General features: G+C 40.7%; 3 protein-coding genes across 3 annotated transcripts in view; 1 reads left to right on the top strand and 2 right to left on the bottom strand.

The window, feature by feature from the left end:
* The window catches only part of LOC102198251 (serine/threonine-protein kinase PAK 2-like), a 15517-nt gene extending 11872 nt beyond the window's left edge, over positions 1 to 3645 (bottom strand). Inside the window, exon 1 of the mRNA XM_013911736.1 lies at positions 3316 to 3645. The gene's annotated coding sequence lies outside the window, so the exon portion shown is untranslated. The remainder of the gene's footprint in view (positions 1 to 3315) is intronic.
* A 964-nt stretch (positions 3646 to 4609) lies between these two features.
* Positions 4610 to 15588, top strand: hltf (helicase-like transcription factor). Its single transcript, XM_013911715.1, has 25 exons — positions 4610 to 4718; positions 5018 to 5220; positions 5351 to 5517; positions 5901 to 6043; positions 6138 to 6223; positions 6433 to 6504; positions 6740 to 6931; positions 7034 to 7108; positions 7202 to 7262; positions 7334 to 7388; positions 8127 to 8194; positions 8300 to 8347; positions 8769 to 8879; positions 9007 to 9098; positions 9213 to 9356; positions 9522 to 9654; positions 10181 to 10316; positions 10942 to 11121; positions 11293 to 11408; positions 11762 to 11946; positions 12063 to 12185; positions 12636 to 12748; positions 13817 to 13997; positions 14876 to 14956; positions 15107 to 15588. Exons 2-25 carry the CDS (start codon positions 5020 to 5022, stop codon positions 15248 to 15250), a joined length of 2907 nt encoding a protein of 968 aa, XP_013767169.1. The 5' UTR covers positions 4610 to 4718; positions 5018 to 5019; the 3' UTR covers positions 15251 to 15588.
* A 486-nt stretch (positions 15589 to 16074) lies between these two features.
* LOC102197966 (glycogenin-1-like) overlaps positions 16075 to 20692 on the bottom strand; it is a 12053-nt gene continuing 7435 nt past the window's right edge. Inside the window, exons 6-7 of the mRNA XM_005736628.1 lie at positions 19572 to 19806; positions 16075 to 18284 (exon numbers count right to left, since the gene is read on the bottom strand). Coding sequence (XP_005736685.1) covers positions 18114 to 18284; positions 19572 to 19806 — 406 coding nt within the window. The 3' untranslated portion in view covers positions 16075 to 18113. The remainder of the gene's footprint in view (positions 18285 to 19571; positions 19807 to 20692) is intronic.

Genomic DNA, 20692 nt, shown 5'->3' with positions numbered 1-20692 from the left:
TGTGTGTGTGTGTGTGTGTGTGTGTGTGTGTGTGTGTGTGTGTGTGTGTGTGTGTGTGTGTGTGTGTGTGTGTTGGGATGAATTTTGGGAGCAGGCTGTTCAGGCTGAGACACGTTGTCTCTCTGTAGGAATTCCATAGCCTGCAGGGCTGCAGCAGGAGCTGGGTGTGTTGCCCTGTTCATCACAAACACACAAGCCTTGTGCATACCTCACTCACACACATTCCCTGCCCTAAAACACACCCTCCTTCTGCCAATAGACGCTTCAATAGAGCATTTGATCGTGTTTCACGTAGCTTTGGGGTAAAACATAATAGGGTGGAGGTAAAATATCAATATGTCAGTATCACACTGCTTCCTCTTGCGGTACAATAATAAAACACAATGGTTAGGAAGGACAGCCACTATAAACCCAACAATCTGACGTACTAGAGTTACTGCTCATTCGTGGTGGAACTTCTCAAATGAAAAAGAAAGTGAAAAAGTGAAAAGAAGTTCTAGTACAAAAAACTCACAAGGGGAAAGATATCAGCGGAAAACAAATCAGCATACTAATAATCTGACATCTTTTCTTCCTGCCTAGCAGCTCCATTTTCAGCATTCCTTTATCCAGTATATCGCCTACCTGTGCACATGTATAAACCCTCTCACCCTTCCCTCTTTAACTTAATCTTCAAACCATTAAACCTGAGCTATACCTCTGATGCACTCATTTCTAATCCTGTCCATACCGGTCCCTCCCAGGAAAATTAGCATCTTTCGGTTAATCTCACCATCTCTAAGCAATCGTATTGATCGCATCGTAGCAGGCCGCGCTACCATCTTGTAAATCAACCCTTTCACTCTTGCTTCTTTCCTTCTGTCATAAATCACTCTCAATTCTTGTCTCAACCTGCGCTTTCTTCTTCACTGTCCATTGCTTTGCATGGTTAAACCCAGGCATTTAAACTCACCCACCTTCACTACCTCTTCTGCTTGACCTCAACTGTCAACGTGTCCATCACCATCGCAAACAAGAAAGGGCTCAGTGCAGATCCCACCTCGACCTTAAACCCATCTGTCACTCCTCACCACTGTCTCGCTGTTCTCCTACATGTCCTGCACCACCCTCGCAAACTTCTCTGCCACTTCCTGATATAGTAATACAGTTCCTCTCTTGGCACCTTACCATATGCTTTCTCTAGCTCTATAAAGTGCAACCCCTGACCTTTTCTATACATTTCTATCAACACTTTCAAAGTAAACATTGAAGTTACAATCACAGAATGGCTGTATTACAATACCAACACTATTGTGGGCAACATGCAGTGACATTGTGGTGAGTCTCACTCCTAGCATAAACTGTGTTTGCATTTAGCTTTAAGCCTTTCAGCATAGCTTCAGGTAGCTGCTATTAGCATTTGCATTGTGCAGACTACTGAAACACATGGTGCACTTGTGTGTTTTTTACATGGCGGCATTGAGTGCTGTAGAAATAATAATTTTAGACAACAGCCCAGGATCTAATGGTATTGAGCTTGCAATGATGTGAAACTGAAACAAAGAGAAAACTTTCACATTTAAGAAGCTAGACCCAATTGTTTTGCTTTTATGCTTTAAAAAAAAAATTATTAAAACTAGTCAGGTTTTCTTTCACCCAATCACCTAAGTTTTTAATTGAGCAGTTATTTCAGCTCTATTGAAATATGTTGCCTTTAAAATCCCGCCAAGCCAGCAACATGCCTGTGCCTATACCATTTCTATTCCTCATTCCCCACTCTCTCACTACATCAGGGTACTTTCTATTCTCTGTGGTTGGCTGTGATCAAGGGAAGCCTACTTCCTCATCCTGGAACTCCCTGAGCCACAAAGGGTCACAGGATCACTCTGGCCAACCAGAGAGCGGAGAACGCGGCCGGCAAGATGTTTACAGGAAGTGGACAACAAGTCTTTTGTATTCAGCTTCTATAAAAGGAAATTCTGTGGAGTACTTCCTGGAAGGAGTGATAATGAGTGATGGAAGGAGTGATGAAGCCATGCACACACACAAAGCTTTCTTCCACCTTCCTTTCATTCAGTGACATAAATATGCAGAAACATACAGTTAGATGAGAAAGCACACATTTATGTGCACCACACAGACAGAGACACACACACACACACACACACACACACACACACACACACACACACACACACACACTGTATTTACGTTCTTCCTCTTCCCATTTACGTTCCTTCCCTGACCGTAAGTCTGACAGTAAATGAAGCATATACACTCTGCCCAGCTGCACACCCACAATGAACACCTTATCCTGTTTTTCCAAACAGCTACCTCACCCCCGTGTCAACAGTTTAATGGCTCAAAATAATCAACCTGCAAGCAATCTGAGGGCTTTAGGCTTTGTATCAGGTACAGAACTAAACTCACAAGTCAAAGTCGCAATGTTTTAGCTTCCTGCTCGACTACAAAAGTCAGTGTGGATGGAGAAATGACAGGCACAGATTTACAGATGTATAACACTTTTTGGCAAGCCCGGGTCACGTGACGCCCACATTGCTCCGATTTTCCAGGATGAAAGTTGTTTTGGCAAACACCTTTTAGAAAAAGTCATGTTTAGCTCTTGTTTTAAAAAAAATGTCTAGAACTGACTATTTATAATTATCTGATTCATTTTTATACAGTCAGAATTGATCACGTGCTGGTTTACAGTGCAATGTCTACAAGTTTGTTACAAAACTACTAAATTCGTGATTGTTCTTTATCAATTTTAATTAGAAACAACAACAAAAATGCGTTTAAATGTCACAAAAATGCACTAATTAGGTTTAAATTTGACTTAAGTGTGTGATTTCTCTGCAAGTACAGGCTGTATTCATTTAAAGTCCATCTTACTTAAGTTAAAAATGTGGTCCTACAGATGTAAACCACATTCAAGAGTGCAACTTCAACACCTCACTCTCGGTACCGTCATTACTAAAGCAGGTTTTGCTTATTTATAGACTCATTTTTGTAGAATACATTCCAGCGGTTTGTGTGAACACAGTCCCTGTAGACTGACATCACTTGGGTTAATTATTATATTGCTTTGACAATATGACAATGTGGCGAAGCCAGCCACAAACCCAATTCACACTGGTATTTTGCCTCCTGTACTTTATTACAGTTTTTTTCAATCTCATCTAGTGATCAGTATGATCTAGTGCCTTCTCAGTAATTATGGAAGGAGATGCTATCCGGTTTGGGTGCTTCCTGTGCTAGAAAAAGATCTAACCGAAGCAAAAATGTTTAAGACAAGTGTTGCACTGACTAGTGAATGAAGAAGTCTTAACTTACCGGTTGCTCTCAACCGCAAAACTCAACCGCACTCCGGCCAAAACTACCGAAACTCCGCCCCGTGTCTGTTTGTTTTCAGTCCGTTTAAAGCCCCGATTTGACGCTGAGATTTCACGACAGTCCTCGCGGGTGCGAAAAACGAAGCCGTCTTTTATCACGCTACAGTTTGCCTTCTTTTCTCTCCCCGAGTGTTTTCAACTTGACTCCGTGCTCGGGCCGGGGAGGAACCTGACGGAGAGGAAGCGAAACAAACCGAGCAATCGGAACCACGCGGCTTCCGTAGTGTTTTTAGGGCAAAACTCAAAGGCGCGTAAACGCAGCTCCTGCGCAACATCCGTGGCAACCACACCGGAAACAACAGATCTTTAATTTTCAGAATAATACCAAAAAGGGCTGTTCTGATGATATAAACGTATTAATTTCTTTTTTTAAAAGTGTTGATTAACTCATTCATAATTCTAAAACCTGGCACAATGATCAAAAACAAGAATTAGAATTTATTTTGTGGTTTTTGAAAAAAATGAACCCAAAATATACTGTCATTTGTTGTATTTTCTATGGTTAATAAAATGATGATGATGATATTGAGCTGTCACATTAACAGTAAACGGATGTGTAAAGTAAAGTACTGTCTAGATCAAAGATTCAGGTTTTGATCCATCCCCCATTTTTTCATATTGTAAGAAAAAGGTGAAATGGTTTCTTTTAATTTCTTTAAAAATGCCATCAGGAATCGTTCTCCATGTTTCTTGAAGGACTTTCATGGCTCCTCTTTGGATAGTGGTAGATGATCCCACACTTTTTCAATAATGTTCTGGTCCAGGCTCTGGGGAGGCCAGCCCATGCTTTCTAGATGGTATTATTTGGTGGCTTAAAATCGGTTTGCACTTTTTTGTGTATCATAATTCTATAAATTTTGACAAGATCACCTGTACCACTGGGGACCAACACGCAGATCCTCCACTGTATTTTGCTGGTTTCGTTTCTGATTTCCTCTGTAGAAGTAGAGGGAAAAGAAAATATGTAGGCCCCAAAGCATGGTGGAACCTGTCAAGTGATGTGTATTATTTGGGTGTTTGGTTTTGGTGGTGGTAAAGCAGGATGTTGATACAGGATGAGAGGTGTCTTGAATAAGGTTATCGCTGTCTAATCGCTGTCTAATCTCTTTTTATTTTACAACTCATTTGATGACTAAACGTGAATGCTCTCATATAAAAATGTCTATTTATTGGGCGATCTTTTTAAACGAAATAATAATTTATTTTGAAAATTAGTACCGGATGTTATAGAGCAACTAAATCCGTTTTTACTTTTTGAATAAGCAGCGGATGAAAGTAGCTCAAACGTCAACAAAATACGTCAAAAACAACAAACTACAGTCTTCGCCGAGAGGAAGTTAAACAGTATGAACGATTTGTTTCATGTCGACACTCTGTAACAGTCTTTTATTTATATGGACACACTACGCATGCTAACTCTTAATAGCTTATAAGTCTGTGTGTAGGTATAGGTTGAGAAGCTAACTTTATTATATTGTTATTTATATTATAGTTTAATCCCACTGTTTACGTGCTATTTCTGCGTCTGCGTGTCTTCAAATTTAGAATGCGTATTTTCTGTCGTTACAGTCTGCAGCTTATCTTATCACATCAGTCCAGAGTACTCTGTTATCTAAACTCATGTTCTTTCATCTCTGCTGCAGTCATGCAGTTCAACCGCAGGTGGAAGTTTGGTTGGGGCAGGTTCAGTGAGGTGGACCTCTTCACAGATCGCCATGAATCCAATGCAGAGACTCTCTCACAGGCCATCAGAGCTGCAGCGTCTGAGGAGCCCGATGCAGACGGCAGCGTGCTGTTTGGTCAGCTCAAGGGAACCGTGGTCGGCCTCAGATATTACTCAGGGGTGGTGAGGATCAGTCAGGGTCTTTTTTATTCCTCTAGTGGACAGAGGAGACAACACAGATCAGTTCTACCACACAGGTCAGAAACATGTGGAGAAACCTGAAAAGCAAAAGGTGTTTTTACTCTCTGGACAGGTGAACCAAGGGGAGATGGTCGGTTTAGTGCGGCAGCCTCAGAATCCATATGACCGCAACGCAGTGATGGTTGCCAACATTTACGGAAATCAAGTCGGACACATCAAGAAGGAGCTGGCAGCAGCAATGGCTTACATCATGGACAACAACTTAGCGAAAGTAGAAGGGTGAGCTGCTATGTGCCCGAAACTATTCTCCCTTTCAGAAAATAGGACTATCATTACTTGAACCCCTAAACAAAAGTACTCAGGTGTTGCAGACCACTAAAATCACATTATTAATCAAACCATTTACTCCTTTTTTTGTACATATATTCCTTATAGTGTACTGTTTTGGATAACAAATGTAGGATCCCTGGTTTGCTTCCAAGAGAAGAGACAAATCCCTTTGGGGTTGTGCAGGAAGGGCATCTTCCTGCAAAAATCTGCAAAACCAGACATGACATCGTCAAAGTGACATTGAGCTGAGGCGCATGTTCATTATTAGAGGATTAATGTTGGCAAATTGTAATTTCCTACATGTACTAATACACTTCTCATTACTTGTTCAGGGTTGTATTCTCAGGGACGAAAAACACCTACACCATGCCGGTGATGCTGTCCTTCTGGGGGAAAGAAGAGAGTAAAAATTCTGTACTGGAACAAATGTCACGCCGAGGATATAAGCTGAACACAGAGGGAGGCAAACTGAAAGGTACGCCCTGCACAATCGCTGGACTTAATTTACTCAAATTTAATGTGTGTGTATGCTCGTGGTTCTTCATTTACCTGCATGCATTGGATTTCAGGCGACAATCAGCAGTGGTATAATAGTCAAGATGCTCGGGCATTTTCATCCAAAAAAGGTGTGACCACTGCACTAACTGCCGACGAGGTAAATAAATTACATTAAACGTTTTAGTAGTACTCTGTAAGCCTTTATAGCTTATAATAAAATAATAATAATAATTATACATTTTATTTATAGGTCCGAAAACACTCAAGGACACCTTACAAGCAAATAAATAACAAACTCATGGGATGGACCAACATGTATCTGTGTTGAAAACAATGTTTTTTTACTTATATTTTTTTTCCTTTCAGCTAAAAAATGCATTTGATAACCTTTTCGAAGGGTTGATGGAGAGTAAGGATGGAGAGAAAGAAGCTGCTGTGGTAGGTACTTAATCTGTTTATCTGTTTTTATTTATTACCTGCTTTTGTCTGCAATATGTTTGTTTTTAAACTTCATAAACAACAGTTAAATGCAATGATTGAGATCCATTTATTTTTTTTATACTGGAGTTAAGGAAAGAGTTTTGTATTTCTCTCCAAGCTGTCACTACATTTTGCTTTTCTTTATATGGGAGTGCAGCTTTAGTGTTTAACATACAACCGTCTCTCTTTCCAGTCTGTGGCTACTCCCCTCCTGCTCCATCAGAAGCAGGCGCTGTCCTGGATGTGCGCTCGGGAAAACAAAGCTGCCCTGCCGCCGTTCTGGGAGAAGAGAGGCGAGCTATACTACAACACCCTCACTTGTTTCTCTGCCAAAGAGCTACCAGAGAGGGTTCGTGGAGGCATACTGGCAGATGACATGGGGCTGGTAGGTGACACACAGATAGACATATTAAACTGCACACATCACATGATCATATTCTAACAGCATCCACAGTCAGCGTATATTGCACTGTTTCCTTTCTTTTAGGGTAAAACACTGACTGTAATTGCACTGATTCTCACCAATTTTCACAAAGGAAAGCCGCTGCCTGTGGAGAAATGTGTAAGTAGGCGTGTGTTGCAGTCTTTTCAGGCAATATGCTTCATGAGTAACTTGTTTTCACCGATTACAAAATGTGTGTTTATATGTGTGCAGGTTGAGAAGGTTTCGCCCATTAAAGCTAAAACGACGTCACAAATGGCCCTAACACTGGAAGGTACTGAAAACTTTTAACACATTTTATGATTTTGTCGAAATTAAATAAAAGATGTGGTGTGTTTGCTTCAGGAAGCAGCAGTGCAGTTGGAGCTGGAGTGAGTGGCACATCAAGTGGTTCTAACCTGTGAGTGTATTATTGATGTACATTTCACTCAAATTATACAACCTCAATTCCAAAAAAGTTGGGACTCAGCGTAAAATACATGTCTCAAAAATAAACTGGGACAGTGGGACAGGGCCATGTTTACCACTGTGGAGCATCCCCTCTACAGAACTGTAAACATCCATACACCTTTCAAATTAATGATGCCTTTCCCAATGTGCACGCTTCCAATTCCACAGGCACTAAATCTTACCCAAGTCCATGCATTGATTATAGTGGGAAAATAATGTCTGTTTTAATGCAGTGCCAGCTGAGGACCCAAAGATCACAGACTTGATTAACGATTTTTAGCCTGTGCACAGAGATTTCTCCAGATTCTCTGAATTTTTTGATGATATTATGTACTGCAGATAATGAGGTATTTAAAGTCTTCACAATTTTGCATTGAGGAACACTATTTTGAAGTTGTTCCACAATTTGTAGACAGTTTTTACAGATTGGTGACCCTCTGCCTCCCTAAGATGCTCTTTTTATGCCCAGTCATGTTACTGATGTTTTGCTAATTAACATAATTAGCTGCTAAATATTCCCCCAGCTTTCTTTTTAGTACCACTTGCTTTTCCAGAGATTTGCAAGTAATTGCATTGTGTTTTTATATACATTTTACACAGTGTCACAACCTTTTTGGAATTGGGAATCTATTTTCTGCACTATTATATTCTGTGTTAGCTCATGACCCAATTCCCCTGTGTGAATCAGTACCCAGGAGGAGGTGATCTGTGTTGATGAACCACATGCAGTGAAGGCAGCAGATAAGTCAGAGAAAAGTAAGAATTGTCATCTCCACATGTTTATTTTAAAACTTTTGTTTGTGCATTTGTGACTCACTTGCATTTTTAACCTGACTTAACCTTAACCTGACCACTTAACAGGTAAGAGCAAAGAGAAGATGAAAGCAACCAAGAGAAAACCAAGCAAAGGTATAACTGTAACCTGTAGAACTGTGTACTTGTGATGTGGCTCAGGAGGTATAGAACATCATCTGCTAATTGGAAAGTTGGTGGTTCGATCTATGGCTGCTCCAGTCTGCATGCAAAATTATCCTTGGTGTAGATACTGAACTCCAAGATACACAGATTTACAGACAGTGTATGTGAATCTGTGCAATGAGTGTGAATGTACGATAGAAAGAACTTTGGTAGAATGAATGGGCGAATGAGGCATGTTGTATAACTGTGAGTGCTCAGATAGAGTAGAAAAATGCTTTAAAAGAACCAGTCCATTTACTGGTGAGAAAGTAGATGCATGATTGCACTGAACTGATTTCTTGTTTTGCTTCTAAACACTCTTAATAATCATTTCTTGTGAGTAAAATTATTGACTTGTATGCTCTTGGTGCAGAGGGATCGGTGTTGTTTGAGGATCTGGACTTTGCTGCTGCTCTGAGTGGCTCAACATCTGGCACAGGCTCAAAGAAGAAGAAAACAGACAAGAAGTCCAGTCTCACTCAGAGTGAGTTCCAACAGTGCATTTTTATTGAGTGTTTTATGTTTCTGTTTCTGTTTAAAGAAATAGAACTTGGATAGTCATTTAATATTTGATTTGGGCTTCTTTTTTTTTTTTTTTTTTACATGTGCAGTTGCTGAATCCTCCATCACTGAAAGCCCAGATGACTTAAAAGCAAGAACAACTCTCATCATCTGCCCCCTCTCTGTGCTCAGTAACTGGCTGGTAAGAAGGCACACTTTGAAAGAACTGTATTTTTGCATGCCATAATAATTGGCTACAATTAAAGTTAAGAAATGTGTAGTTTTTTTCATCATTTTCCTCTCTTCTTTTATGCAGGACCAGTTTGAGCAGCACATGGACCCTAATGTGAAGCTGAATGTGTATTTGTATTACGGTCCAGAGAGAAACAGGAGTAAAAAGTTTCTGTCCTCTCAGGATGTGGTGATCACCACGTACAATGTCCTCTCTTCTGATTTTGGGGTGAGTATATACACAAATGTGTTGCAGTGTGGACTGAAATATTCACACAAATTAAAACTGAAGATAATCCAGCCATTGGGTAAATTTTTTTAAATAATTCATAAGTAACTGGACTGGATTTTTCTCTTAGGAGATCCCTAATGTACTATAATGATTTCCTTTCAGAATAAGAGTCCCCTCCATGGGATCAGCTGGCTGAGGGTTGTGCTAGATGAGGGACACATCATAAGAAACCCAAACGCACAGATGAGTAAAGCTGTACTTGACCTGAAAGCTCAGAGACGCTGGATTCTTTCAGGTATCCCATGTCTAAATACACACACACAGATTTCAATAGATGACAGCGATGGTATGGCAGGGTTTCTACTGGTCATTTAAAAGTCTGAAATGAAACTTAAGGAGATACAAGTTTTAAAATATTTAATATTTTCTGTAAATTTTTTATAGGTTTTTGAAGATGAACTGTTTCAGACTCATAAAAATATAAACTTTGTTAAACCAGTTTTTAAAGTGTCTACTTGCATTTATTTGCAATGCATTTATTTTAATGTGTATTTTTGTAGACTGGCACAGTAGACAGCTCTAAACTAATACCATAATTGTGACTATTCTGTGCTGTTTCATTAGCGTCTTCATCTACAGAATGAAAATAACAGAAATTATGGTAATTTCTGTTACATCACAGAATGATATTGGTTTGATAGATCTTAATACCACAACTGTAAATACCGAAATAAACAAATCCTCGACGACATCACGGTACGCCATTATGTTTTTTGAATATGTAGTAAACAGGCACACTCATTCCTCTTCCTCCTCTTCAGGTACTCCCATCCAGAACAGTGTGAGGGATCTGTGGATGCTGGTGGCCTTCTTGGGTCTGAAGCCCTTTGATACGAGAGAGTGGTGGAACAGAGTGATCCAGAGACCCGTTACGCAAGGAGACAGGGCCGGCCTGCAGTGAGTGCTCAGAGAGCCTTTGACTTCTAGACTGCAGCACCGCATCAATCCTGCAGAGGGTGCCATTCACTTAAGAGTAGCAATAATCTTTCTGTTTAAAGCCTATTTGCTTTGCTTGTGTCTCCTTACTTTAATTTTAATATTGTTTGTGTTCCCTACTCCTTGCTCATTGTTGCATTTCTTGACTTTTAAAGTTTTTCTTTGTCTAAAAAAAAAGCTTAAAGCTCCAGGGTCTAATCTCTTGTACAGAGAGCCTCGTATCCAAGTTTTTAATCAGAATCACTTTGCCAGAATCACTTTCACGTTACTGTGAAAGATCCACGACAGACCTGACCACTCGTTCATGCTTTTCAGCATACTTTTACTATAGCTCTGCAGCTCACTGCTGGACATATACCAACAACAGTCAGTCAGCACAGACTTTAAGCCGGCCTGGCGTGATTGCGGTTGCCATGCAGGTGCGCCCGCCTCCCCTGCAGTGGCACCGCAGATCATGCCCCGCATTTTATGTGAGGGTATGATAAAGTTGTTGTTTTTTTGTTTTTTTTTAAGAATTTGTTATAAAGTACTATTAATAATCAGACACCTTACAGTATTAGTCTGTGATACTTGCTACTGTGTGCAGACACCTTCAGACACTAGTGAAGTGCATCACCCTGAGACGGACCAAGAACAGTGAGGTGAACGGGCGGCCTCTGGTGTCACTGCCTGAGAAGAAAGTCTACGTGGAGCAGGTAGAGCTCAGCCAACCAGAGAGGGAGGAGTACGAGCTGGCACGCACTGAAGGAAAAAACACCATTGGCAGGTACGTGTGGAGCGTGTCAGTGTACTTGCGCAAGCATGCTTGAGAGTGACGAGTGTTTTTGCTAAGACAGAAAGTACCTGTGTGAGATTATTTGACGGGACATGTGACTGTTGATTCATCCATTCATGTCAAATGTTATAATAAAATACGATTTTACGTTCATTTTTGCAGATATATAGCTGAAGGTACAGTCTTGAGGAATTATGCTGATGTGCTTGCCATTCTCATGAGGCTCCGACAGCACTGCTGCCACCCTGACCTGCTGGCAAAGATGTCCTCAGATTTAGGTAAAATCTGAAATTTGTGAATTAACGAGATCAAAACTTTTGAAAACACCCGATGATCAACCTTATCAATGAGGAAACTCATTAGTGGGGATTTTGTTGTTTTTTGCTTGATAATTAGGATGTTTTTTACTTTGTTCTGCTGCTATCTTGAGCTCTAACGTGTTGAGTTAAAATATAAAGATACTTTAGGCAAACAGTTGACTTTGCTGGTAAAACCTTTTTCTTAACACTACCTGTTCTGAGATAATCAGTCAAACAAGTACTTGTATAATACAAACATTAGAAATGTTTCTCCTTTTTCCAATTACTTCATTTGCTTATTTCTTTCCCTCCTCATCACTTTCTGGCTTTAGGTGCTGCAGCAACACCGGCAGAGCTGCGGGAGCGTCTCATAGAAAAGCTGCGGTTGGTGCTGGCCAGCGGCTCTGATGAGGAGTGCTCCGTGTGTCTGGACTCGGTCCGTCTGCCCGTCATTACACACTGCGCCCACGTATACTGCCGGCCATGCATCGCACAGGTCATCAGCACTTCGGGACAGGTATATGTGCATCAGGCATTTGTAAATTAGCTGTCATTCTACATAAAACAAATACATATTCAGTTTAATTTAAATTCATATTCCTCTCTTTGCTGATGCTCCATATGTTGGCACAGGAGGTGGCGCACTGTCCTCTGTGTCGAGGTGAAATCAAGACCAGTGAACTGGTGGAGTTTCCACAAGAGGAAATGGAAGAAGAGAATATTACAAAGCCTGAGAGGTGGAGGACAAGCTCAAAGGTACTCACTTTAAGTAGGAGAAAATAACAAACGCACTCGGTAGACCCTAAAACAGGAGCCATCCCTTAAGCTTAATTTTCAACACATGGTAAAGCTTCAGCTAGTCTTTGCTTGCTTTTGGTACTGGGTACTTTTATATCAAACAGAACCTGAACACAAACACTGGAATATAACCAAGGTTAAGGTTTTTCTGATTCTCAGCATGTGGCTGTTCATCACACCTTGTGTCATTAAGCCCATGGTGCACACATGGAAACTCAAGTGACTGCTAATCTCTAAGCAATCAGTGGTCTGATATTTTGTATATAATAGAGCAGATTAGTTCTCTTTCACAACTTTAGCTGAGGTGGTGCCAAAAACTTAAAGCAAGCAGGTAGCTCCACGGTTTTGATTTGGCAGGAGTGGAAAATGGGTTTGTTCTGTGCCGTGTGAAAATCTGTGTGTTTGCAGGTGCAAGCGCTCATGGGAAATCTGCTCAGGTTGCGATCTAAAGACAGCAGCATAAAGTGTTTGGTCGTCTCTCAGTTTACACGCTTCCTCACCATCCTGGAGACTCCACTCAGGTAAACAACACTAAGATCATAGATTCAGGATTTGCAGTGATTGCTGTGGCTTTGATGGAGGACGGCAAGACAGTGGTGACGTATGCAGTATGAGTGACAGATGGGATTAAGTTGGAGAGGGGCTTACATCAGGGATCAGCACTGAGCCCCATCTTGTTTGTTTGGTGATGAGCAGGTTGACAGATGAGATCAGGCGGGAGTATCCGTGGACTATGATGTTTGGACATTGTGATCTTAAGCGAGAGCAGGTAGCTGGTGGATTGAAAGTCAGTGGAAGCAAAACAGAATACATGTTCGTATTAGAGGGAGGCTGGAGGAATGGTGAAGATGCAAGGAGCAGAGGTAGTAAAGATGGATGAGTTTAAATACCTGGGATCAACCCTCCACATCAACGCACTGCACATAAGAGAGTGTAAGAGTGAAAACACTAGTGAGACATGCTTTAATGTATGGTTTGGTGACATTGGTACTAACAAAAAGCAGTAGGCTGAGCTAAAAAATGCCAAGATTTATATTGGCAGTGACCATAATGAACAAGAAATGGTTATATGAGAGCAGTTTGGAGACAAAGTTAGAGAAGTACAGTTCAGGTACTTTGGACATGTAGCTTAGTGGAGGGTTAGTGGATAAATTAAACAAAGGATGATGGATATGGAAGCAGGAAGAAAAAAGGAAGACCTGCAGAGGACATGCAGAGAGTTGTGTGACAGAAGAGGATGCTGGGGTAGGATGAAAATGAGGCGGATGATCTGCTGTGGCGACCCCTAAAGGGAGCAGCCGAAACAAAAATGAGTAGGAGCAGCTGTGGCTTTGATGACCAGGGAAAAAATACAGTGCAATAAATAAAATTTATGAAGGAAGCTCTAAATGTGTCTTCTATTTCAGTAAAATTCAGCTAATCATTTCAGTTACTTTTACTATTATTAATGATTGCTTTAAAGCCTATTGATTTATCTGCTACAAGACAGAAACTAGCACTGAAAACATACAGACTGTGGTGTAAATGTAATTGATTGTATTAAATATTTTATTTGATTGGTCATCATGGAAGTGTTTCCTCCTCACCAGAGAGCATGGCTTCAGTTTTGTGCGTTTGGACGGCACCATGACCCAGAAGAAAAGGACTCAAGTCATCCAGGAGTTTCAGAGCTCAGCGGCCGACAGCCCCACCATCATGCTCCTGTCACTCAAAGCCGGAGGAGTGGGGCTTAACTTGACCGCTGCCTCTCACGTTTTTCTCATGGACCCCGTAAGTACAAAGCCTGGTGGAAGCAGACATTCAACCACATAGGTTGGTGGCCAAAGACTAAGTTATGTAACAAATTGATAACATCTAGGAATCATGTTATCAAAGATTGAGATTTTCTTTGGTGTATGTAGTGGAGGTAGACTGACTGGAATAGGCGAGGAACAGGTCTCTGAACATTAATTAAAGTTTGTTAATCTTTTTTTAATCATTAAAAAAAATGAAAGGAAAAAAGAAAACAACACAAATACCATACATGGCTGTGTGACTAGGTCAGGACTTGGGCTCTTATCTCATTACTAAACTGATAGAACTGGTATGCATCAGGATCTGGCTTGCTTTACCACCTAAGGATAATGTTGAGGTAATGCTCACCGGTCATTACTTGTGCAGATGCCAACACTGTGCCACAATCATGTATATTCACACCGGATGGATGCTTGACTCACTGAAGTTTATTAATGATCAGTTCTGCTGCTTAAAATAATCATTAGTTAACTGAAATAAAGTGATGGTAGATTTTCTGCAGAACATCTGATCTTTTTCAGCTGTTGCAGCGGGGAATCCCTGTGGCTGCATTGATGTTTCACAGACTGACCTACTTGCACATTTGTACCTCCAGCCTAGCCCAGCAAGCTGCATTGGTTGCACCGATGTAGCTAGCAATGTCATGGGGGTTGCATCACAAGTCAAAATGGCATCAGAGTGCACCACTACTCAGCATTCATTACATCCCGTTAGCTGTTTGTGCACAAGGATGACAAAGACGATCTCTAAGGATCTCGAATCTCGAAATCTATCTTGTCATAGAAGGTTTTCAGGAATAAATATTGCATATTTTCAGTTACCGTGAACTCTCTCTCTGTGTGTTTGTGTCTTAGGCATGGAACCCAGCTACTGAAGAGCAGTGCATTGACCGCTGCCACCGTTTAGGCCAGAAAAGGAAAGTTGTAGTCACTAAGGTCAGTAATTTGGCTCTCACTATTTATAGTATTGGAAAGACATATTTTGCTTTTTTCTGATTAGTGATTTTTTTTTTTTTAATTTAAAAAAAGATGCTAGATTACTAGAGAACTAATCATGTGACCATGTTTGTGTTTTTTTTGCTGCAGTTCATTGTGAAGGATTCAGTGGAGGAGAATATGGTGAAGATCCAGAGGAAGAAACAGGACCTGATGGAGAAGGCATTCGGATCCACCAACACTGACAGGAAGACATCTCGCATCGATGACATCGTAGCTCTGATGGAGCTGTAGACGTCTGGTACTGGACTTGAACTGAAGCGTTAACACGAGTTACAAACAATGATTTGCATTTGAACCGTAAACCATCAGTTATTGTGTGTTCGTTCGTCATGGTCAGGCATAGTTTCTGTTGATGATAAATGTGCTCAACGGTTTTTAAGTCACCATTTTGATACAAAGATGCAGGACGTACCACTTGGCAAGCATTCATATTATTCAGCTGTGATGTTTAGCAACTGCTACTCTTGATTTACATGCTTTAACAAGCCAATACTGTGCTGATTACTGGAAGCGGCTGATAAAGAGATTAAGGTTAATAATTAAAGGAGGTGAAGGTTGGACAAACCTAACTACCTTGTAACAGTTTTAACTTTTCAGTTTTCCCCATGCAAAACTGAACAGTTGTGAGAGTGTTTTGAGTTTTTTTTTTATGACTCTAAAATTAAAGAAATGCACATGACTGATGTAGTACATCTGTATCTGCTATATATAACCAAATACAACAGCTTCCAGATGTTAAATGAAAACTTAAATGAAGAAAAAAGGATCTGTGACACATCTGTTGTCACACCACGTAAAAGAAAAGTAGAACAAATGATGGCAGCATGTTCAGTAAACGTCTGAACCATCTAACCAACCTCTAAAATGGATTCGTTTCCAAAATAAAATGCAGCTTTAAATAGTTTCCAAATCTCTTAGTCAATATAAAACCAGACATTTTGGCTGTTTACACTTGATTCTCCACAGCCTTGACATTTGACAGAAATCAAATAGCACAGTTGCAGCACGACATCCAATAACAAGTACAGTAAAAATTAAACAACACAAGAGGTAGATTAAAGGTGGGGTTTTTTTGTTTTTTTTATTTGAGCTTTCAGAGGGATGTACAGCTAACAGCTGGGAAACAGGACAGATGTGCACTAACTCACAACCTAGAAAGCTACATATGGACTTCTCCCATAACCTTGCCAGCTTGTTTTAGGAGTGTTTTACAGCTGTGGGTAACAGTTTTGAGGGGCACTCGGCAGGATTGAAGCAAAGAGGGTATTGGCAACAGCAAGGGATGGAGTCAACGTTCAATCTGTTGTGCCACTAGCAGCAGTTACAGTAAGTGAGGTTTTGTAAACAGTGAACAGCAATAAGGCAGCTGGTTACACTACAGAAAGGAAGTAAAGAAGTTAAACCCAGTTAATGGCACAGACGCACTGATGCAAGTTTGACAGGGACGTACATGCAGGAGACGGATGGACGGTAACAGATGTCTGACGAGTGCGCTGTGGTTCAATCCCACGAAAACACAAGACAAACGTGACTGTTAACAAGATGTGGGTGGAAGCACCTCATTACTGATCCATGTTTTAACTCTGTGCCATGCAAATACAACACAACACGTCTTGCTCTAATACGATACCAGACAACACAAAGCTGAAGTCACAGGGAGCTGGTGAGTGTCAGAGGCACAGACAGGAACGCTCATCTGTGCACTCCAGTGAGGTGAACTGTCATGTAAAGCGGGATTTTAATAACTGTCTGCATATCTGCTTTAAAGTGGTTTAGACATAGAGGTTTATTGCCAGTAGGATAGATGGAAAAATCCTGAAGCGACTGCATTTCTGCTGAGCTGCTCAGATTTTCCAAAGATCAGGAAGACTCGGAACTGTGAGTCCGTTTTCAACAGGTGCACTTAAAAGGAACAGACATTTTAGGAAGTAGCTACAGCTTTTTTCTTTCTTGTCAAGAGTTTGGTGAGAGGATTTGCTCCACACAGCTGGATAACCTCGCTTAGCATGAAGACTCGAACTGCAGAAACAGCCAGAGCACAACTGACCAACCAGCACCTGGAGGTCCATCGATTGCAGTTCATTTTCTCATCATAAAATTCATCTGTGAACACTAAAGAAAAAATAAAAATCAGCGTTTATGTATATATATGTGGCTCAAGGTGCTTGGCCAAGAAAATTGATACGTTACAGGTTATAAAACAGAACCGTTGTTTCTTTACACTTCTGCTTTTGTAGGGAGTTTCCAATCAATCGCTAGTCTTTGTTAACTTTGGACACAGACTAGCAGCTTCCACTCAATATTTTTGACCTCGATACATCACTTGGCGATTGGGTCACATAACCTTGGGCAGGGAAATAGGATGGAAAAGAAAGTTAAAATTTAATTTTTTTTAATTTCAGTTGTAAAAAGCATCTCCAAAGATATTTTATACAAATTAATACATGTTCAGTCTCTACCCAGACTTTTAAAATGTTTGCATGGGGTGAAGCTGAGGTCCACAACCTCTGTCTTTCATTGCTAATGTAAGGGATTGATTCTGTGACTCAACATAACAAATACTCCATTATACTACTATACTGTAATACTCCAGATAGACAATACACATCTCTAGGATTCTTTAAAATATCTCTCTCTACATATTTTTTGTACCGTTAGCAATGCAACTAAATTACATCTCAGAATATACACAGCACTTAATAACGGGATAATAACGACTATTTGCGGTCTCTGTGCTAAGGGAGTTAGTTGGTCAGCTGCTGCTATAGCTTCACACTTACTATAAAACCATGTGAATCTTCTCCCCTAACTCTCAGCAAGAAAGTAATTTATCCTAAAATGTCCAATTTTTCCTTTAAGAGGAAAAAAAAGTGGAAGGTGGAGTGCATGGGAATTTTGTTTTAGTCACACTTAACCCTCTGCACACTAACAGGATGCAGAGGTGGAGACCGAAATTTGCTCAGAAGCATTCATCCAGTCACCTGCCAATCAAGCCCCTGTGATTCACTGAGTGGTGGTTTACACTCCCACCTTCCACCCCCACCCAACCTCACAGAGCTTCAACTAGTGTCCGTCACGCTCCCTCGGTCGCCCACTACTTTAGGAAAGAGTTAAGTTTTTCCTCGATGTTGGCAAACGAGTCGTCACCCATGTAGTCGATCTGGCCCGCTTCCCAACGCTGCTTCCGCTCAGACGATGAAATCTTCTGAGGCACAGAAGGAGGAGAGGACACCGACTCCTCTCTTACATCCTCGTGAAGCTTACCCTGCATGACATGGAGAGTGAATGAATGAATCATCAAGTGAAACTAGAGCAATACTTTATAAGGACTGCTTTCCTCAAGCCCGGCCATGCTCCGCTGGAATTACCGCACAGAGGAATTTGCTCTTTTCTGGCCTTGAGACACGTTTGGTACGTGCAGGCATTTCTTAAGGACAGTAAAAGTATAAACAAGACATTTTGCAGGAGATAAGAGTAGCACTATTTTCTGAGATAATTTATCATAACACTATAAAAATAAACAGTTCTAGATGCTGGATGTGCACTTAATAAACTGCATCAGGTGGAAGAATCAGGTAGAATTTATAACTTAAACAAATATTTTAATACCAGAAGTTGTTTCCTGATTCACAACAGTCTCAAATCAGTTTATTCCCCTTAATTTAGTTTTTTAGTTTGTTTGTTTTACACATCATAATCCTTTCAGACTATCATACTCATAGATATACAATTATGAGTATGAAGAGAAAAATCTTCAAATATCAAACTTTAAACATGCATTCTAATCACTTTTTTAGTGAGATTTCTTGATACTGTCATTAATGCAGCTGGATCAAAAATTATGTCGAATTTCTACTCATCATTTAAAGTCTTCTATAAAAATGCCAAATAAAACAGATCCGAGTCCAGATCTAAAGAACTACACCACTATAGTCTTAAAAAGTTAGTCATAGCAAATGGAAAATTACGTTTCTCCTCCTGCTTGTCTGTATAAACATGTAAGTGTGACACAACATGGCACAGTTTCAGGCTGTTAGGCAAAGCCACAGGCTTTTGGCAGCGTTCCTTTGTGACAGAGCTATTTCACTACAGTGCTGTGACTTACAGACTGCACGGCAACTTCCTGCTATTCTGTGTTAAACAGTTGAAGGTCCCAGCACGGCTCACTGATGACAGTAAGCTATTCATGCAGTTGTGGCACTGCTGAGAGGAATGAAAGTAGCGACAGACATCGTCTGGTGCTGAGGAATGTGGAACCAATCAGCTCTTATTTACTATCACTATTATGACTAAACCTAGCGTTTTAAATGCAGCTTTACAAGAAATTGAAACAATTTAAAGATTTGGTAATTGCTCAACATGATGGAATTTCACACTTAAAAGATATGTGCAATATAAAGAAGAGTTGCTATGCAATTAGAAGTTTCGAAACAGTCAGGAAATGCTGATTATGCAACATGCTACAACACCTAAAATCACATACATTCATAGTCATTAATATTTCATCACATTCCCACCAGCCACACCCGAGACCCACAAACCGTTAACATACCTCATCGCTCTGCTCTATAAAGCCGCTGAGGAAGGGAGTGTCTCCGTAGGCCTTCTGCAGTAAAGGCAGCACAGATTTGGTGTACACCTGCCACCACATCAGCAGATAGTCAGGGTGCAGCACGCAGGGGTCAAGTGAGGACTGACCTTTGACCTCGCCACTCTGAGCATCGTAGGAGTAGTTCCACGGTTTCACTTTGCCCAGGAAGTGCACCACCTTCGCACCTTGGCCGTACCTGTGCAAACAAACAGAAGACCGTGAGAGGGGGAAAGGAGAGCGAGAGAAACATGCAGTGAGAGGGCTCTAAACACTTCATCCATCCATCCATTCTCTTCCACTTATTCTTGGGAGTGCTGGAGACTATCCCAGTTGGGATGGAGTGTTGTGAGAGATCAGTAGTCTAACACAGAGAGACAGACAGCCGTTGACACTCACATTCACACCTATGTCCAAATTAGAATGTTGCACCAAATTTGCAACACACAAACTACAGTTTACAGCATGAGATTATTTCCTGTCAATTCTGGAAATGACCAGAATGCACAAGATTACAGATGAGTACATCAGAGGAACAGCTCGAAATTAGAGAGGCATGTGCAGATGAGGGATAGTGGCTGTACTGGACAAAGGATGATGGATATGGAGCTGCAATGCAGGAGGTAAAGAGGAAAATCTAAAAAGGAGTTAATGGATATAGTGAAGGAGGACATGCAGAGAATTGGTGTGGGAGAAGAGGATGCTAGGGATAAGATGTGGTGAACATAGAAACTGTGGCTTTGCTGACAAAGAAGGGGGACAAGAAGAAGACATTTATTTTGAAGGGCTGAATTAAAATTATCACTGTACTTTTGTCCAGAGAATTTGTGAACTCCAGTAGGATTTTTTAAAAGTGGGAATGATCCAGTTTAGTCATACTGCAAACCAGTTTGAGACAACCTCCATTTCTTTCTCTTTCTTTCTTTCTTTCTAACTATTTGGACATGAACACAGCTTTGCTTCTGTGTATTGCTTCAACAGTGGTTTTGAAATGAAGCAATGAAGAAGTGACTTAAGGGTGCTCTTAATTCACTTTTCTTAAATTCAAGAGAAAAAAAGTCCCTAATTATTTTCACAAGTTTAAA

The sequence above is a fragment of the Pundamilia nyererei genome, unplaced genomic scaffold, assembly GCF_000239375.1.
Source record: "Pundamilia nyererei isolate P.nyererei 1_Seehausen unplaced genomic scaffold, PunNye1.0 scaffold00070, whole genome shotgun sequence".
Lineage (NCBI taxonomy): Eukaryota > Metazoa > Chordata > Actinopteri > Cichliformes > Cichlidae > Pundamilia > Pundamilia nyererei.
This window is presented reverse-complemented; position numbering and strand designations above follow the sequence as displayed.

Bases quoted from the DNA above. Each gene is read 5' to 3' on its own strand.
- hltf (XM_013911715.1), top strand. From the start codon at position 5,020: ATGCAGTTCAACCGCAGGTGGAAGTTTGGTTGGGGCAGGTTCAGTGAG. The intron at 6,224-6,432 runs GTAAATAAATTA...TTTTCCTTTCAG, and splicing joins CTGCACTAACTGCCGACGAG to CTAAAAAATGCATTTGATAA. The intron at 7,263-7,333 runs GTACTGAAAACT...TGTTTGCTTCAG, and splicing joins AATGGCCCTAACACTGGAAG to GAAGCAGCAGTGCAGTTGGA.